A 17,487-nucleotide genomic window follows, 5' to 3' on the forward strand; every position below is an offset into this window, starting at 1 on the left:
TTTCATTTGAAAACTTTCTCCTAGTCTTTTTCGGAAATATAAATCAAAAATCATTGTCAGGTCCATTCCTTTTACGGTCTGTGGCTCTATTAGGGGAGGTTTCTCGACATATGTTTATATAGACAACTAGAGCTTATTTTGAACGTGTTAAGAGTTTGTTCCACTAACTTCGGAATACCCTGTGTAAGCTTCCAAGAACGTTTGACGTACACAGTTAAATATACAATGACTACGACTACGACTAGTTGAAGATCACAGACTTCAATTTAGACTTAAAAGGACTTAAAAGTTTTAGTGAACCAAGCTACCTCTGGACACTTATTGACCAGTGGTAATATGAATCAAGCAATAAATCAAAAAAGCAAAATGATAAGTAAGTAAGGTAGTTTCCGTAAGAGATATTTTTTTAAAAGAAATTTAAAAGCGCAACGAGGTATATTCTGTGATTGGCTAATCTGAGAATTTTTATTAAATATTCTACTTCATAGTGACAATTGAAGCTGGTTCCACGGAAATGAATGGGATTTCCAGTCAGTTTTTCCAACAAATATGAGGGGCATCCAGTTTTAAGTAGTTTGTGAAGAAATCGAGCAAAATGTAATTATTCTCGGCTCGACATATTTAATCATTTTAAATAGTGAAGTTTATGACTTACACTTCGTTTAAGGTTATAAATAACCCGAATACAAGAATTCTGTACTGTCTGTCATTTATATTTTATATTTTGTCAAAACATCCAAGCACAGTCCATAGACAAACTTGCAGTAATTTAGATGACTCAAAACCAGTGCTTCAAAGAGATTTTTTAAATCTAGAGTTTAGAATATCTTTACTTTTATAGATCTAGCGGAGATTAATATAAGCCTTTTGGCAAATTTTGTAAAGCTGTGTACGAAATCTGAGTTCATTATCAAAGATGATACCCAAGGTTTTACCTTCGTCAACAGCTGGAATTTTGACCCCATTTATAAATATATTCAAGTTTTGGGCGGCCCAATACTTAGCGGGCCCAAAATATATTAATTCAGACCTATTTGGGTGTAATTTAACAGACCCAAATCCTAATCTAAGTTATTCCCTATATCATTTACAAGCAGCAAAAATAACTTTGGGAGCACCAGACGCTGCAGTAAACAAAAGTACAAACGAGACAATGTAATCCAACTAGCAATAGGAGAATCAAGAACAAGGAACAAGTAACCCCAAACTGTACAAATTTCTCCAATCAAATGCCGCGCAGAAATCGATACACACCGGAGTGAACCTCATAACCCTTGTTCATAGTTTCTCTTGTGTAATTATTGTAGACATACAGATTAATCACAGTGTATCTCTCTTCTACAAACCCACTCTGTCGTACATACTTAATGAGTACGTAATGAGATGAAATGCAGGAGATCTTTTTGATGTTGCTGTTGTTAGGTAGTGGTTTTAGGTTCAAATATTGTACATTATTATTTCAAAATTAAACTTTATTCCACTCCATTATGGACCAAAAGCTAAATAAAAAATATTTTGTACTGGGATTGAACATTTATTTAAATTGTAGCAACATACTCACTATAATTTAGATAAAAAACACTTTTTTTTGTTATCTTTCAGCGAGTATAATAGATACATTGCTACGGGTGTATACAACTAAGGGGTTTTCTAATTTGATAAGGGAAAATTGGTATTGAGTATCACAGATAAGGTTATTCAGACTAGACGTGCATAAGGGTTCGAACTTAAAACTAATTCACAAAACGACTTGCTCTAAAAAAAGCCAAATTATGTATCAAGAGCTATATCATGGTATTCTTAAAAATGACGATCGCGTTTTATAAAAACAGCTCAATATAAACATTTGATTGGGAAACTATAAGTCACAATTATAATAAAATTAAAAAAAATACTATAAAAATACCTTTGGCCATAGATAACTTGCTCGGCAATTGTTAGTATTAACTAATTTTCTAGTTTGACGAGGGAAACAACTTTTCCCAATCGTATAGCATTTGTTTCCTGTTCTCGCCTTTAAGCGAGTAAATTTCAAATTAGCCATCGCCAACTGTATTCTGCACATATTTCAATAATTTATTCAGCAAGTTTGATTTTTTCAAATCTGACAAAAGCCATAAATAAATTTCATTAAGAAACTATTACAACAATTTGATTTGCTTAAATAAATTTTTTTATAAACTTGTGGCAAATTAAGAAACTGGCAACACTGCAAATGCGCAATAGAACATCTATAAGCTAAGTCAGAAAAGTATAGAGTAATAATATGGGAAATTCAGTCCTGTTCTGCTTAACTGTTAGCTATACGTGAGATTCAATTTTGATTACTTGATCGATCCTCAAGAGGAAATGATAGTTCCTGAGACGACGAAGAAAGAATATTATGATTTCTATTTCGTGTATTTTTTGTATAATATTTAATAAAAAATATAACGCCTATTACCATGTACTGGCTGGTCAATTAAGGACACGATCGAGATTATTCGGTTATAACTAAATCGAACAAGAGAAAATGCTGTATCTAGAATGACCGACAGGCGGCATATTCGCATTCTTGAATTTTAAATCCCGCTTTTTTAGAAATAATCTTACATTTCAACTAAAAAAAATACAATAGACACCGTTGTAAAGCTGGGATAAATTCGATTCTTTTTTAAATAGTTTTTGCTCCATCACTTAAGGGAAAGTGGTAGGAGTATTGAACCGTTTTCGGAAATCAATGTGAATAACTTTTGAAGAGTTGAATGCATTTTATCAAAATTGAAAATGTTGAAAGAGCCTCTTTTTAGGTAATCAATTACTCTATACCTGTCTGAAATATACTGAAATTATTCTTTCCGTTAATGGAAAAACCGGCTTGAAACTTGTATTTCATAAATTATCGACTCTAACTCTGCATATCATTTTTGCAATGAATATTCGACAACAGTCCCACTGAAGACGTGTAGTCAAATTGTCAAGTTTTTGGGAAAAGCCAAAATCAGCTGGTTTTTTGCTTTTAGTACTTACATTTTATAAATATAAGTAAAATACGCGGACAAAAATTATTTAACAGAGTTATACAGCTGAACTATGCATTTCTACCTGCTCTGCATAAAAATATAAAATAATTCACAATTTCTGTTCATCTATTTCGAGTGAATTTATTAATAATTTAGGAATGGTAGGACATTTATAGTTTTAACGATTAAAACCGCAAATATTTAAAATATGTATTGTTGCCTTTTTCAGGAAAATATCAGTTACTGACGTTTGTCTTCGCTTTTAAACGCAAAATCTACCCTTCTCATTTTTATATACCAAATATCGGTAATTAACATTCAGTCTTTACGTATTTTTGTATCGAATTGGCTAAAATTGTACAAAGTATTAAGCAAACAATATGTCGGGGTACTTATAGCACTGTACACACTGATCAAGTACAATCTTTCAAATTAACTTGAAAATACAAAAAACGCCGGAAATAATAAAGAACAATCGATACCCGACTAACGTATTCTTCCTATTATGAAAACCATCAACCCCCAAAAATGCTAATTTATTTGTCAACCATTCCAGTGAATTTACATAAATCGGTTCGCAACCAAAAAACTGACCTGCGCATTGAAAATCGTTGATAACATTTTGAACCACTGTGTATATCGCATTAATTTTAACAGCTTCAAAACCAAAAACATTAATGATACCTGTAAATTATTGTAACCACTTTTCAAAAAACGAGCAATAAGCGTCACTCGTTCTAGGTTAGAATGATCATAACAATTTGACACACTAAATAATATCAAACTTTTACCGCGACTGTCCTATTCAAAATCCATTCCGTATCAACGAAAGGTTGAAATTTTAACGTAGGGGAAAACCGGGTAAGATGACGAAGCGACTTTCGTTATAAATTCTAAAATGTAAATAATTCTTCATGAAACTTATACGGACATCTAGGAATAAGTTTCAGAACTAAATTTTATACTTGCCTTGGCACTGCAGTCTGCAGATCGAGTTGTTTGACATTTTCCGTTTGAACAGTTCAGGTTATAATTTTTGTGCCCTTAAAAATAGTGTTTTATGATATCACAATGTAAGTATTTGAATATTAATTAATCTGTATAGCGAACATAAGGTTTAAGGCAAAATATTGTCTTGTTGTTTGCCAAAAATAATAGATTTTGAATTAGTTTTGACCTTTTTGATTCTATGTGATGGTGGCGGGTAAGATGGCGCAACGAATTCGTCATCTTACCTACAACGTATTTTTATGAACGAATTTTGTACAGTAATTGGTTCTGTCTGTTAATATAGAGGCAGTCATCAATGAGGTCTTAGAAGGCAAATCTGTCAACAGTGTAGCGGAACGGTTTTCAATTTCAATAAGAAATAAGATTTACCTGTTCATGGTGGAAGATTCAGAGACAGCTTTTCGGAAGAACAATCTAGAGAACTTTATAATTACATAAAAATTGTAAATGAACGTTCCTTTGGACTTATATTTCTTCAACTGAGAGAAATATCGTTTTAAGACTGAAAAAGGGATGGCCGGAAAAGATTGGACTGCTGGATTTACCAAAAAATGGAAATTAAGCTTGCGAAAACCAGAATCTACGTTGTTGGCAAGATTAATGGGATTTAATCAGTCGGCATCTTCTTCGATATCGTTAGTGAACTATATACAAAATACCACTTCAAACCCGAAAGCATTTATAATGCAGATGAAACTAGTGCTTCTACGGTGCCCACCAAAATTCCCAAAGTCTTCAGTCCACATGGACATAGAAGAGTGGCAAAAGCGGTCTGCGCCACCTTTTTTTTGTTTTCGGCAGAGTCCGCATGAAAAACGAACTTCTTCATGGAGCACCTGCAGGGTCATCAGGACGCGCGCAGAAAAACAGATGGATGGATTCGGAGATATTTCTAAAATACCTGAAACACTTCAAGCAACACGCGAAATGCTCTCCGGAGGCATCCATTTTACTTTTTGTGGACAATCATCATAGCCACGTTACTCTTCAATCCATCGATTTTGCAAGGGAATCTGGCATTATAATGGTCGGATTTCCCCCACATACAACCCGTCAACTACAACCTATCGATGTGTCATTTTTTGGTCCCTTAAAAACTTGTTTTAGTCAGGAGTGCGACTGTTTCATGATAAACCATCCAGGGCAAACAATTACTGACAAAGATATTGCTGACTTATTTCGCCGCTCATACGAAAAGGCATGGTAATGCCATCAATGGATTCAGACGTAGTGGCCAATTTTGATGGAATAAATTGCTTTGTCTGTGACTTCTGTTAATTCGTCATCTTATCCTCATTCATTCGCCAACTTATCCGACATATTGGGAAAGACGAATTTGCATTTTTCTTTTAAACTATACATTTTAAATATTTTGAGCTTACTGGATGTTACGATACTGTTAATTTTTGATAAGGGAGTTCCTAAGATTTTGTTATGAGAAAGTTTTGTGAGAATTTATAATAAACAACCAATAATATATACGTTTTTTCTTAACCTCGTCATCTTACCCGGTTTTCCCCTATCGAAAAAAAAAGGACATTCGACAGTTTGAGATTATGCCTATTAATAAAAATTTTAAAAAACCTTCCATCCGAATTGTATGTGGTTTATCGAACAAAGTGGTTTTGACATTATCCACCAAATGAAAATTTTGAAAATTTTAATAATAATATGTTTATTTTCATATGCTATTTTCTGCGTAATTCATATCTATTGGTGCTGGACTCTGTAAGTAGGTAGGCATTTTTTCAATAATGGGCAAAAAATATCTAATCATTATTCATTTTTTCCAAACATCCTTCAAATTGTATGATTCCCCGTAATAAAAAAAAACAAAACTGACACCTTATCACGCGTAAAAATATCAAAAAAAAAAACATTGACTAAAATTGTTTGGATTCACTTATACTTTTTTAACGTCAAAAGTGTTCTTAGGTGATGCACCAGTCTATCTAAAACCAACATGTCCACAGGAAGTGTTTACAGTAATAAAGTGCTTAAAAAGTAAAAAAATCTGAGCCTTTTTAATGATTTGCACCTGGCATTTTTCAAGATTTTTTAAAGAATGCTTTAATAAAAGTAGTATACAAGAATTTTTGATTTTTGATGACGATCGGTGCTTACGAATAATTAGAATGGGTTGGGAAAGGATAAATCTAAAATTGAAGCCAACAAGCTTTTGTCCGCATACGACAGTCAGTTAATGACAAAAAGTAAACTCTTTCCATGTGTCTCGAGAAAAGTTTTTGACAGTCTAAATCGTAAGATATTTCAGTGTTCTATTCCGGGCCTTCTGTTGTATATTATGTGCACAAATGAAGTGTAGCATAACTGGTGAACGTAGTGTAATGTATGCAGATGATATAGTGAAGAGGACGCAGATAAAATATAGGTAAATGCAAAACAGGCTTTTGATATTCTCGATCGGTACCTTTCCAGTCATGGGCTTTTTTAAATATGCCAACACCACAATGCGTTGTGTTTGGAAGCTGCACAGTATAGACTAACATTTCCACATAATCGCATAAAATTAATACAACAGAGTATATTTCCTTTCTTAGACTTAAAATATATGAAAGCCCCGTATCCAAGTGTGGTAGCAAGCTTAGCAAAATACTGCTATGCACTAATTGTTAAAAATGTGAGCAGTAACTACACTGATGTCTTACCATGCATTCATTCAATCTAGATCTAGAGATGAACATTTATCTTAGGGTAATTCGTCTGATTTTGCTTCTACAAAAAGTTATATACGCAGTATCTTTGGAATGGGTTATCGCGATAGTTGAAAACCTGGTTTTGTCAAAAATAGTTTTCTGACAGTTATTGGCATATATAGATACATAAACATGATTAAGCAACTAGATGCAAATCAAATCTTTTATCTGAGGGATGTAAGTTCAACCTATACTCACTCAACTATTTCAATAAATCAAATTTAAAATAATACATTTTAGATGTGCGACTTCCAATTCGTATATAGAAATATGATGTTTTTTTCGATTTTTAATACTTATTTTTATTATTTCTTTAGACTACTTTAGACTAGGTTCCAGACCATTTTCTATGTTTTTTTTACTGTCAACTGTTTTAAACTTTCGCATCCGTTCTCTTTTCAAACTGCACGTAGTGTGGAGAAAGAAGATGGGATAATCAACCATTTATCCAATTTTAACTGAGCGAGAACAGATTACATATATAATATATATAACGATGTGATACTTTAAAAGTATAAGTGAATATAAACAATAAATATTCTTGATATTTTTACCGACTCTGAGGTAAAGGTCATTCTACAATAAACGGACTACCCACTACAAAATAAATATGTACAGTCCCACGCGAATCACCCCAAGACGACTCCGGGGGCCATCGGTCGCATACACTCCAAAAATCTCGCGACACCGTCCAAATTACCGTTCGAAATACTCTAAGGCAGCTTCAAGCTTTGGTCACTTGTATCAAGATCGGGTAATGGACGTCGTCTACATAGTCTCGGTTTTCCATCAGTGCCGCGCGCTTGTCCCAAATCGCCTGGTTATAATTAACGATCTTGTCGCATAGCAAACCGGTTGCCTCCGATTGCCGGATAAAGTTATTCAACGTCGAGCCCCTCTGGGGGGCCATCACTAGAGCCAACCCGTCCCTGGCCAAGTACGCGTTCAGACAATTCACGAAATCTGCTCTGGCCTCGTCGAAAAACAGACAATCGGCCGATATGATGATGTCGTATTGTTCGTGCGCGTGAGACGGCGGCTCGCCCCATTTTAAAACGGCGCAGTCGGTTGGACAGACGAACTCGTTATGCTGGAGAATGACCCGCACGTTTTCTATCGACGTTTTGTTACCGTCGGTGACGAGGACGCCCTTCGGGTTGCCATATTTGGCGATGTACAAACCGGCGAGACATGAAAGACCGCCGCCTAACTCTAACACGCGTCTACTGTCGAACAGGTTCAGGTTGGAGCAAGCGTAGTAGCTGAGCGCCTCCTCCGAAGGCCAGATGCACACGTTACCTGTGTTGTTGAAGCCCATGAGGTCTTCGGCGGAGAAAGCGCGGTCGCGATGAGCTACGTGAAGTGAGTAAGCGCGTCCGTTAACTTTCAACGAGTATTCGAACCAGGTGCGTTTGGAGACCTGCGCTTTGTCGTACTGAGGCGCCGTGAGCTGTCGAGTGCTTAAAAGCGCGAAAGAAGATATGCGTCTGACCGACGTCTCGTCCGTGGACTTCTATGGAGAATAGAGAGAGAAAAAAAAACGATTTGTGAGGGGAAGCATCAAGGCGAAATTAAATCAGCGACTTCATCTTAACCACATACTACAAAAATAAATGGGACACACTACAGTTCGTTTAAAGCGCTAGCGCCTTACAACGGATGCTGTCGCAACTTAAGACCTATTTAGAAAGTGTTAGACGAAGAGAATAAGAATGCCCAAACAAAATTTTCTTTAACTATTTTATGATAATATGATACATGATAGATGCTATAAAAAATGGTACTTACGAAATTAAATTTATTTAATACATATATTATAGGTGCGTTTTTATACACTATTTACTTCCACATAAATATATACCGCACACTGAATGGCCGTTTAGATCAACGGACAAACAAGTTTGTTTTAAATTATACAGGGTGATCTAAGAGAAAGTGCTCTCCTGGCTCTAAAATACTTTTAAGTATGCAGTGTTGCCGTTTCTATATAAACATTGCAACATCCTGCTTAGTTCCCCATTATTTAGTATCTTTCCAACTATTTTGCCCTTTTTCGGCATCCGCTTTAATTATAATACTTAAGGGTTGCGGAATTGAATTTTAAAAATACTATGAAATTTATATTTATTTATTTATATTTTGCGTTACGTCGCCGTTGCGTCGTTCTGGGAACCAAATATAGTCGCTATTTTTAATGGGATTCCCCGAACCGCTAGCGGATATTTCTTGAAGAGGATTATAGGTAAATTGGACATCAGAAAATGTATTGTAAAATATATAAAAGTATACATATGGCTTTGCTTGTCTTGATTGATTGATTGATTATTAAATTTGAAAAGAAACAAAAATAACATAAAAATGTCGTTAAGAGATAGTTAGAGGGAAACTAGATGTCGAAAGTCGGAGAACATATAGGGTGTGCTATTTAAAAAAAAACTCAATCAACCATGTTTCTAAAACTATCGGACAAAACATATTATGACGCCCTGTATGAAATACTACGCCAGGAAAGGATACCTGCGCTCATCCAAAAACTGCCAGGAAAATTTGTTTTTTCTGTATAATTAAAATTTAATTAATTATTTAATTAATATACGAAATTATCTTTTAAGCAAGTAATAAGCAAGATGTTGCCACCTTTATATAGACGCGGCAACACTGCATACTTGAAAATATTTTACAGTACCTCCTTCTTACATCACCCTGTATACTTCTAATAGGCCGGTAGTTTGAAAAATTTGGTATATTTATATATTCGTTCTTCGTTTTTGTTATCGGATTTTGATTTTGATTATTGAACAGAGAAACATCATTTATTCAAGCTATGTTTTTAATGAATATATATAGAAAAAACGAAAAATAAGAAACAAATTTTCACAAAATATATATCACAAACATAATTTGATAAACACAGACAAAACATAGGTGATAAAATGACGCAAATCGTGCAAAAGTGTCACCTCGCGGTTTGTGTCCGAACAAAATCTGATCTGATTATATGGTTGCTTAAAAACGTATTTACATGAATCAAAGACATTATGTTTTCGGCCCGAGTAAAGATTGAAATTCCTCATATATATAAGAAAGTCGAATAGGCAAACTGGAAACAGTTCTAATAATCTAATACAAAATCGTCTAAAAAAATATGTGTAATTTTATTTACTTCCTTATTTGTTATGCAATATGTAATCAAGCATAATTTTGAAAATTCGAAATAGAAATTATGTTTAAATTAAAGTTAAAAATATTATTAAAATTATTAATATAATAAATTCTGTATGATTACTAACACCCTCTACCGGGTAATTTTGTCAACCAACTTTTTGAGATACGCCATATTGATTTGACCACGACGATTTGTCATTTTATATGTTCGTTTTGGCTTTTTACTAAGACCGTGAATGTTTCATTCAATTTAAACTAAGCGTTGAAGACATGGGTGTGACGTCGGTAACACTGACCACGTCAAAGAAGCATTCGGTGATTTAAAATAACTTTTACTTCCGGTTAAAATTTCTATTTTGAAAACGGCATCGAAACGGTGGACAAAAATAGACATTTTTCCGGAAAAAAAACCTGCCAGTGTATTTTTCGTTGTCTTAGTTTTTTTTTATGATTTTTGATAATGTCAATGTTCATTGACATTAAAATATAATTATTTTAATGTAATCAATTATGACATTTTTAAAATGTTCGTACAAGAAAAATTAAAAATAAAAAGAATTTGAGTGCACAGCTAAATAAAGAGTGTTTCAAAATGCGATACAAAAACAAGTTTGACTTTTTATATACACAAGCGGTCAAATTTGTTTAATTTTGGAGATACAGAGTGTCAAAGTTTAAACAAAAGAACAAGAACTTTTTTTTATATGCATAAAATAAAGAGCCTTTTATTAAAATCAGCGAAATGATTTTGAGTAATTGATTAGAAACCGATTTTTTCCATAAACTTTGAGAGCCATTTCGGAAAAGTATAGAGTAATAAACTTGGAAATCCCGTCCAGCATACAAAAGCAAAATCCTAAGGATTCTAAGCTCTCCATAAACCCATCTAAAATATGCAAACATTGTAACATGTAAATTTTTCAAAGAAACTTCCATAGGCTACTGTAATACTTTTTACAAAACTTCTGGATTCCTCCTGCGTCGGTTTTTGCTAGTCGAAATTGCTGACGTTTCGCCAATCATCCTGTTGACTTCTTCAGAGCTTGACTGAAACTGGCTCGTATTTTACTCTGTACCTGCTTATTTATTTCTTGAGGGGGGTGGGGGCTAATGAGGGGTATAAAAAATCTCGGATGACTGATTCCCAAATTGGTGACAGGTAAAAACCTGAGTCGCGATTAAGATTGTTAGGTTGTTTATAGATTTCTATAGACTCCCGGATTTTTCGTTGGTAGAAGAACTGATTACATGCAAGAATTTTAGTTTTATCAAATAAAATTTTATGCCCGGTTTCATGAGTGTGTTCGGCAACAGCTGATGAGTTTATTTGTCTTAGTTGTAAGGCTCTTTAGTGTTCTTTGAGTCTAGTTGATATTTTTCGTCCGGTCTCTCCAATGTATTCTTTGCCGCATATGCATAGAATGCTGTAAACTCCTGGCGTCTCAAATGGAATTTTGTCTTTGACATAGATGTTGAGAGATTTTTGGACAAGTGGTAAATCTGGTTTTTGGACCGGATGGTGATGTGACCATGCATTAAGGTATTGGTCTGTGTGCGTAGGTTTTCTGTAAACACAATCACACAATGTTAGGTCTGATTTTCTAACGTATGTTATGTATGTTAGGGTGTATCGAGTTTAAATGTCTAAGAAAATCTACTAGAGTTTCTGTATCAAACTCCGTGAAAAAAATCTGTTACCCCTCATGACTCTAAAATTCCTCGTCTCTACGGACTTCCAAAGATTCACAAACCAGGATTACCCCTTCGACCTATTGTCAGCACCGTTCTCCAACATATTCTAAAGCTAAATATCAAGCTTCCTTATTAAAACCTCTTACAGGGAAAACTGACAGTTTCGTACTTAATTCCTTTCACTTCATTGAACAATTAAAAAGCATTACATTAGATAAGCAAGATATTCTAACTAGTTTCCCTCTCTACCAAAGTTCCTATTCCTGAAACTCTCGACATCATTTCAGATATATTAAAATCCGAGATTCTGGAACCAAACCTTTTCACCTTAACTGAAAAATGCTTACCGGGAACATATTTTTCTTATAGCGGTCAAATTTTTGAACAAACGTCGGGAAGAGCTATGGGTTCTTCACTTTCACCAGTCATCGCGAATATATATATGGAAGCCTTTGAGAAGAAAGCTCTCGACACCTTTCATCTAAAACCAAAATTATGGAGACGCTACGTCGATGATATGTTATTTGGCTTCATGGTCAAGTAGATTTTCTTTGACATTTAAACTCGATACAAAGTAACATACGTTTTACCATTGAGTTGGAAGCTAATAATAACCTGCCTTTCTTAGATATTCTTATCAATAGAAAATCAGACCTAACATTGTGTCATTGTGTTTACAGAAAACCTACGCACACAGACCGATACCTTAATGCATGGTCACATCATCATCCGGTCAAAAAATCATCGGTTATCAACTCTGTTTACAGAGCCGTAAAACTATCTCAGCCCGAGTCACTGAAAACAGAATTTAAACACCTTACCTCTGCTCTTCTCTCTAATAATTTCCACATTAAAGATATTAAACGTTCCATCAAAAAATACACTTCACCACAACATTCCAATAGCAATGAGGCCGAAAGCAATCCTACACTTGCCACTGTGATTCTTCCTTACATGCAAAAAATCACTGACCATATATCAAAAGTTCTGAAGCAGTATAACGTCAAAACCAGATTTACCACTTGTCCAAAAATCTCTCCACATCTGCGGTCCGTCAAAGACAAAATTCCATTTGAGACGCCAGGAGTTTACAGCATTCCATGCATATGTGGCAAAGAATACATTGGAGAGACCGGGCGAAAAATATCAACAAGGCTCAAAGAACACGAAAGAGCCTTACGACTAAGACAAATAAACTCATCAGCTGTTGCCGAACACACTCATGAAACCGAACATAAAATTTTATTTTTTTTATTTATTATTTTATTTAACAATCTTAATCGCGACCCAGGTCTTTACCTGTCACCAATTCGGGAATCAGTCATCCGAGACGGTGTTTCTACCCCTCATTAGCGCCCTCCCCCCCTCAAGCAATATATAAGTAGGTACAGAGTAAAATACGAGCCAGTTTCAGTCAAGCTCTGAAGAAGCCAACAGGATGATTGGCGGAACGTCAGCAATTTCCACTAAGCAAAATCCGACGCAGGACGAATCCAGAAGTTTTGTAAAAAGCATTGTAACATGTAACATAACATCTTTTATCATCAAAATGAAAATAAATTTTATCTTTATCTGAATACCGTTTTAATTAGTTTAATTAGCTGAAATTTTTGTTGCACTAAAAACACCTTATTCAAACTCATTGTCATTCAGTGGGTAGAAGAAATCGACGCGTTACGAACCTAAAAAACTTTTGGTTAGTTGGCAAATCCAATTAAGCATGTCAAAACGTAGAAATATAATGTTCACAATTTTTTTTTTGCGATTACGTCAAAAAACTACCTGGTTGCAAGGTCAATCAGAATCGTGTTACCCATAACACGATTGGAGATATGGATATTTTTTTAAATATTCGAATACCAGCCCTTATCACTTGCCTTGCAGAGCAAAAAACAGCCAGTAACTTTCAGCATTTTGTCTGGCCGATTTACTTCATAATTTTATTTCAAATTTTTAATATCGTCTTTTGTTGCCTTTAATGGGAGACCCATAAAAAGATTAGAAAACATTTTAAGTAAAAAAAAAGTTTAGCCCAAAATTCATTAACAAAGAACGAATTAGATTAAAAAAGTAAAAGTAAAAAACTACCGTAGCTTGGGCCATAAAAAAACTGAAATTTTCTTAATATTTGTAACACAGTTTTATCGTATTTAAAATAGTTAATTTTAAACCTTTGTAAAAACGACATAATACATTTTGCTTTTCTAAAAATCAGACCTGATAAAAAATATTTGGTCCCCTCTCCAACATTAAAACATGGACGCCTTCGCGTCGACCTGTTAATTATGAGGTTAAGAGGAGTACCTCAGATGACGAAGAATTAGGATTTTTTATGATTTAATTTTTGCAGAATGTACTTTTTGCCCGATGTTTAATAAAAAATAAGGGTACTTCTAATTCTACCAATGGAATGCTTAATTTTTATTCTATTAAAATAATATTCTCTCCTTCTTGTGAGTATCCTACCGGGACGCCGTTCGCACACTATTTTGCAATGAAACCAATACCAAACAACAATACTCGGGTCACTCTGCGGCCCCTTTGGATACCTAATGACTTTTTATTACTCTACACCTTGCTAAAATAGCAAAAAAAAGTCCAGTCACTCCAGTGTTTTAAGTTTCCGTACAAAAATAACTTTTTTGGTAAATTGTAGACGTAACAGACATTTCCAAATATCTAGAAAGCCAAACTAACAATAAACATGCAAAGCAAAATACACCCCATCCCCATCATCCCAATAATAATATCATAAAACAAACGTTAGGTAAAATATTTAAAATAAAATTAAAAACCAGAACAGTGAAGAGCGAGTGGGAGCAAAACATAACGATGCATTCCAAAGTACAGAGGAAAACGACCCTAATCTAGGAAACTAAGACACGAACTGTTAAGGGATACCTTCAACGCGTTCGCTAAGATCGCCCAACGTCTTCTGGCAACATTTTTTTTATCACGCGTCGCGGAACTGTCGAACAGTCGGATTCCGCCAAACTCAATTCCATAACTCAAATCTAATTCTAATTGGTCCATAGAAAAGGTAGTACGCATTATTTTGCGTCAATGCCTGCAAGTCGAAGTAACATTGGGTTAACGTACTTTACGCGTTCTTGTTTTCTGCGTTTAAAATAAACACGACAACGTAAAAGTGGGGCTGCACTAAATCAATAACAAATTAATTATTGACACAGACACAGATGTACGGGGTGGCGCGTTTATTATGAGATGATAATGTATAAAAAATATCAAAAAAGTATATCGCACCTTCGGAAAGACAAAAATTCGAAGTCACTTGCCGTGTCGCGCGCGAGTAAAGTGGTTGTCTGCAGGGACATTAAAATCGTAAGTAAGATAAATATGCAGTTTCTTTACTTTTGCTTTTGGAGAGACAAAGTCATATTTATGCCTATTTTATGAGCACACATTTGGAGAAATAAGGACGTCCAAACACTTGAGACTGTGTATTTTCAATTCTGTAGCCTTAAATACACTTATGGCTTTGTTATTATAATACCTGTTTCATATAATTTCCATAAAAAAAAAATTGTCGTACCCATTTTTATTACATTTTAGTAGCCTCAAAAACAATTACGGATTTTTGTTTTTTATAACGTAATTTTGTTATTTATTTGAAGATTATTCTTCTAAAACCATACTCGAGATATAGCTAAACAATGATGAAAGGGAAAATCAAGAGTCCAAGAGCAACATTTTGCATTTTGCTAGGATCCTAAGTTAGTGGAATGAGTGGAAGGCAACCTTCCAGAAGCAATGGATATTATATCCACGATGAACACAAGTTCAGGTATGGAGCCAAAATAAACAAAATGTTTGACTAATAGTACACCATTGTGGATATTTATTTCTTTATAATTAGATTAGTGATAATAATTATTCTTCCAGATTTTGAAAACCTGGATACTAAATTAGCGAAACGCAATACTTCTGGTTCCTCAAATAATGAAGACTTTTCGCCGTTAAAAGTATCAGAAAAGAAAAAGCCTCCATATAAAACTAAACCTTCTATTCGTGCCTCAAGTACTTCGAGCTCCCACAGCAGCTTCGATACATGGATTTCGAAAATACATTGTTAAGCATCTTATTTACTCATGAGAAATTGAAAAATAAACCTTGAAACAGTTTTTTTTTTCATTTTATTTACGTAGGTAGCGCTAAATAGAATTGAAGAAAATCCTTACTACATCCTTACCATTATCTAAAAGTACAGAATATAAGACCCGAAGATTTTTCGAATTGTTTTTTGTTTGTTTTTGCCAGTGGATTCTCAACCACCAAGATGTTTTAGATAAAATTTTATGGCCTGGCGAGGCAAGAAATTCAAGAGATAAAGCTCTTAACACTCAGAACGCGTACTTATGGAGTAATGAGAATCCGAGGGTTGTTCAACATAGGTTTTCTATCAATGTTTGCGCAGTTATCATAGGTAATACGTAAATAGGACCTTTTATTTCCTTTATTTACAAATGATTTGGCCGAATTTTAGGATAATGTGGACAAGTGAACAAGTCGAGGTGGCCTAGTAAATTGGCCAGCTCGGTCGCCTGATTAAAACTCACTAGATTATTATCTGTGAAGAAAGCTGTATAATTCTCTTTAAGCCACAGAAGTAGATATTCCAGAAGACTAAGGCGAATAAATGTTCGAAAACTTCATGTAAATTAGTGATTTTTCATTGTTAGCGGTTCAAAACGGAATTATGCATTAAACTTACTAGTTATTCTTATTTTATTCTTCATAATAATAATCTGCTATTGAGCCTTCAAATAAAAATTAACAAATAATGTAGAGTAAAAAAGTCTAAAAGTAAACCCACAAAAAAGTTATTGCAGTTTTTGTTACCTGTGCTCCTCAAAAGTTACACCTTCAACAAAAATTTGACATTTATAATTATAGAATCAGATTCAGCATGCCATGACTAAAACGCTAATATTTCAGAGTTGTCTCAACCTATTTCGGAAATAATAATAAAAACGATTTTCTGGCCCATTACTTTTAGGCACAGTGACTCCCTTAGGGGGCGTTTCTCGAGATATCTTTATATAGAAAAGTAGGGCTTATTTTTGACCTAAAATATGTTGTTATAGTTTGGTCCATTAATTTCGGGCCACCCTGTATATGGGAGGAAACAAAAAAGTCTTGAAGCACCATGTCTTAACGATAGTTAGAAAGGGTAGCGTTATATTGTGAATTTTGGGAAGACCATAGAGTCAAGGAACGTGGGAGTCTTTGATGACAGATTTAATGTTATGTTGTATCGAACAAGTTAAATAAGACGGAGTCCACTGAAAAATCCAGCATTACGTTTGCGAAAACGTCAGTAAGCTTCTTAGCCTGGTATTCAGTTCTTTGAAAAACAGATACAGATCATTTTTATTGAACAAAAATTATCAATTAACCTTAGCATTCATCCATGTTTATGAAATATCTGGGACAAAAAATGTTTTTCTTTTTGAAGATTTTCTTGCCAAACATTACAGCGCACAAATCCCTACCATTGACCACTGAGCCACAGCCTTCCAATAAGGGCAGAGATAATACGGTATACGTCTCGAAAAATCAAGAGTTAGGAGCCAGAATTCATAAACCGAGGTTGGAAACCATTATCGGAAGAATTGTTTTTTATTACATGGGATAAGCTAGCAAGCGTCTGAGTGGTTCAATTTTAGTAATAGCCTGCAATAAATAAATGATAGTGTTGCAAGGATCGAATACCCAATATTCAAATTATAGATCATATAGAATGCAACAAAAAACCAATATAGAACTATCACTACAATTATCATACCATACAAATTGATAAAATGCTTAGAAACCAGCAATACATGGTCAGGATATAAAAACTTCAAGCCAGTTACTAGGGTATAGCACATATTGTTCCA

The 17,487-nt window shown here is 34.4% G+C and overlaps 1 protein-coding gene and 1 long non-coding RNA gene across 3 annotated transcripts in view; one reads left to right on the forward strand and one right to left on the reverse strand.

Annotated features, from left to right (window-relative positions):
• LOC132704058 (calmodulin-lysine N-methyltransferase-like) overlaps positions 1-17,487 on the reverse strand; it is a 35,381-nt gene that overhangs the window by 17,498 nt on the left and 396 nt on the right. The window contains exons 2-3 of one of the 2 annotated variants that reach the window (XM_060673709.1): positions 14,489-14,654; positions 1,527-8,243 (exon numbers count right to left, since the gene is read on the reverse strand). The exons of the other annotated variant lie outside the window; for it this stretch is intronic. Of the exons in view, the coding sequence (XP_060529692.1) occupies positions 7,455-8,243; positions 14,489-14,638 (939 nt within the window). The 5' untranslated portion in view covers positions 14,639-14,654 and the 3' untranslated portion in view covers positions 1,527-7,454. Of the gene's footprint in view, positions 1-1,526; positions 8,244-14,488; positions 14,655-17,487 lie in introns of those variants that run through there. 2 annotated transcript variants of the gene reach the window in all.
• Positions 14,661-15,695, forward strand: LOC132704060 (uncharacterized). The gene is made up of 3 exons (XR_009619215.1): positions 14,661-14,929; positions 15,223-15,392; positions 15,491-15,695. It is a non-coding gene; the product is annotated as an uncharacterized LOC132704060 (long non-coding RNA).

Source organism: Cylas formicarius, unplaced genomic scaffold (genome assembly GCF_029955315.1).
Source record: "Cylas formicarius isolate icCylForm1 unplaced genomic scaffold, icCylForm1.1 PGA_scaffold_6__28_contigs__length_40554024, whole genome shotgun sequence".
In the NCBI taxonomy this organism is placed as follows: Eukaryota; Metazoa; Arthropoda; class Insecta; order Coleoptera; family Brentidae; genus Cylas; species Cylas formicarius.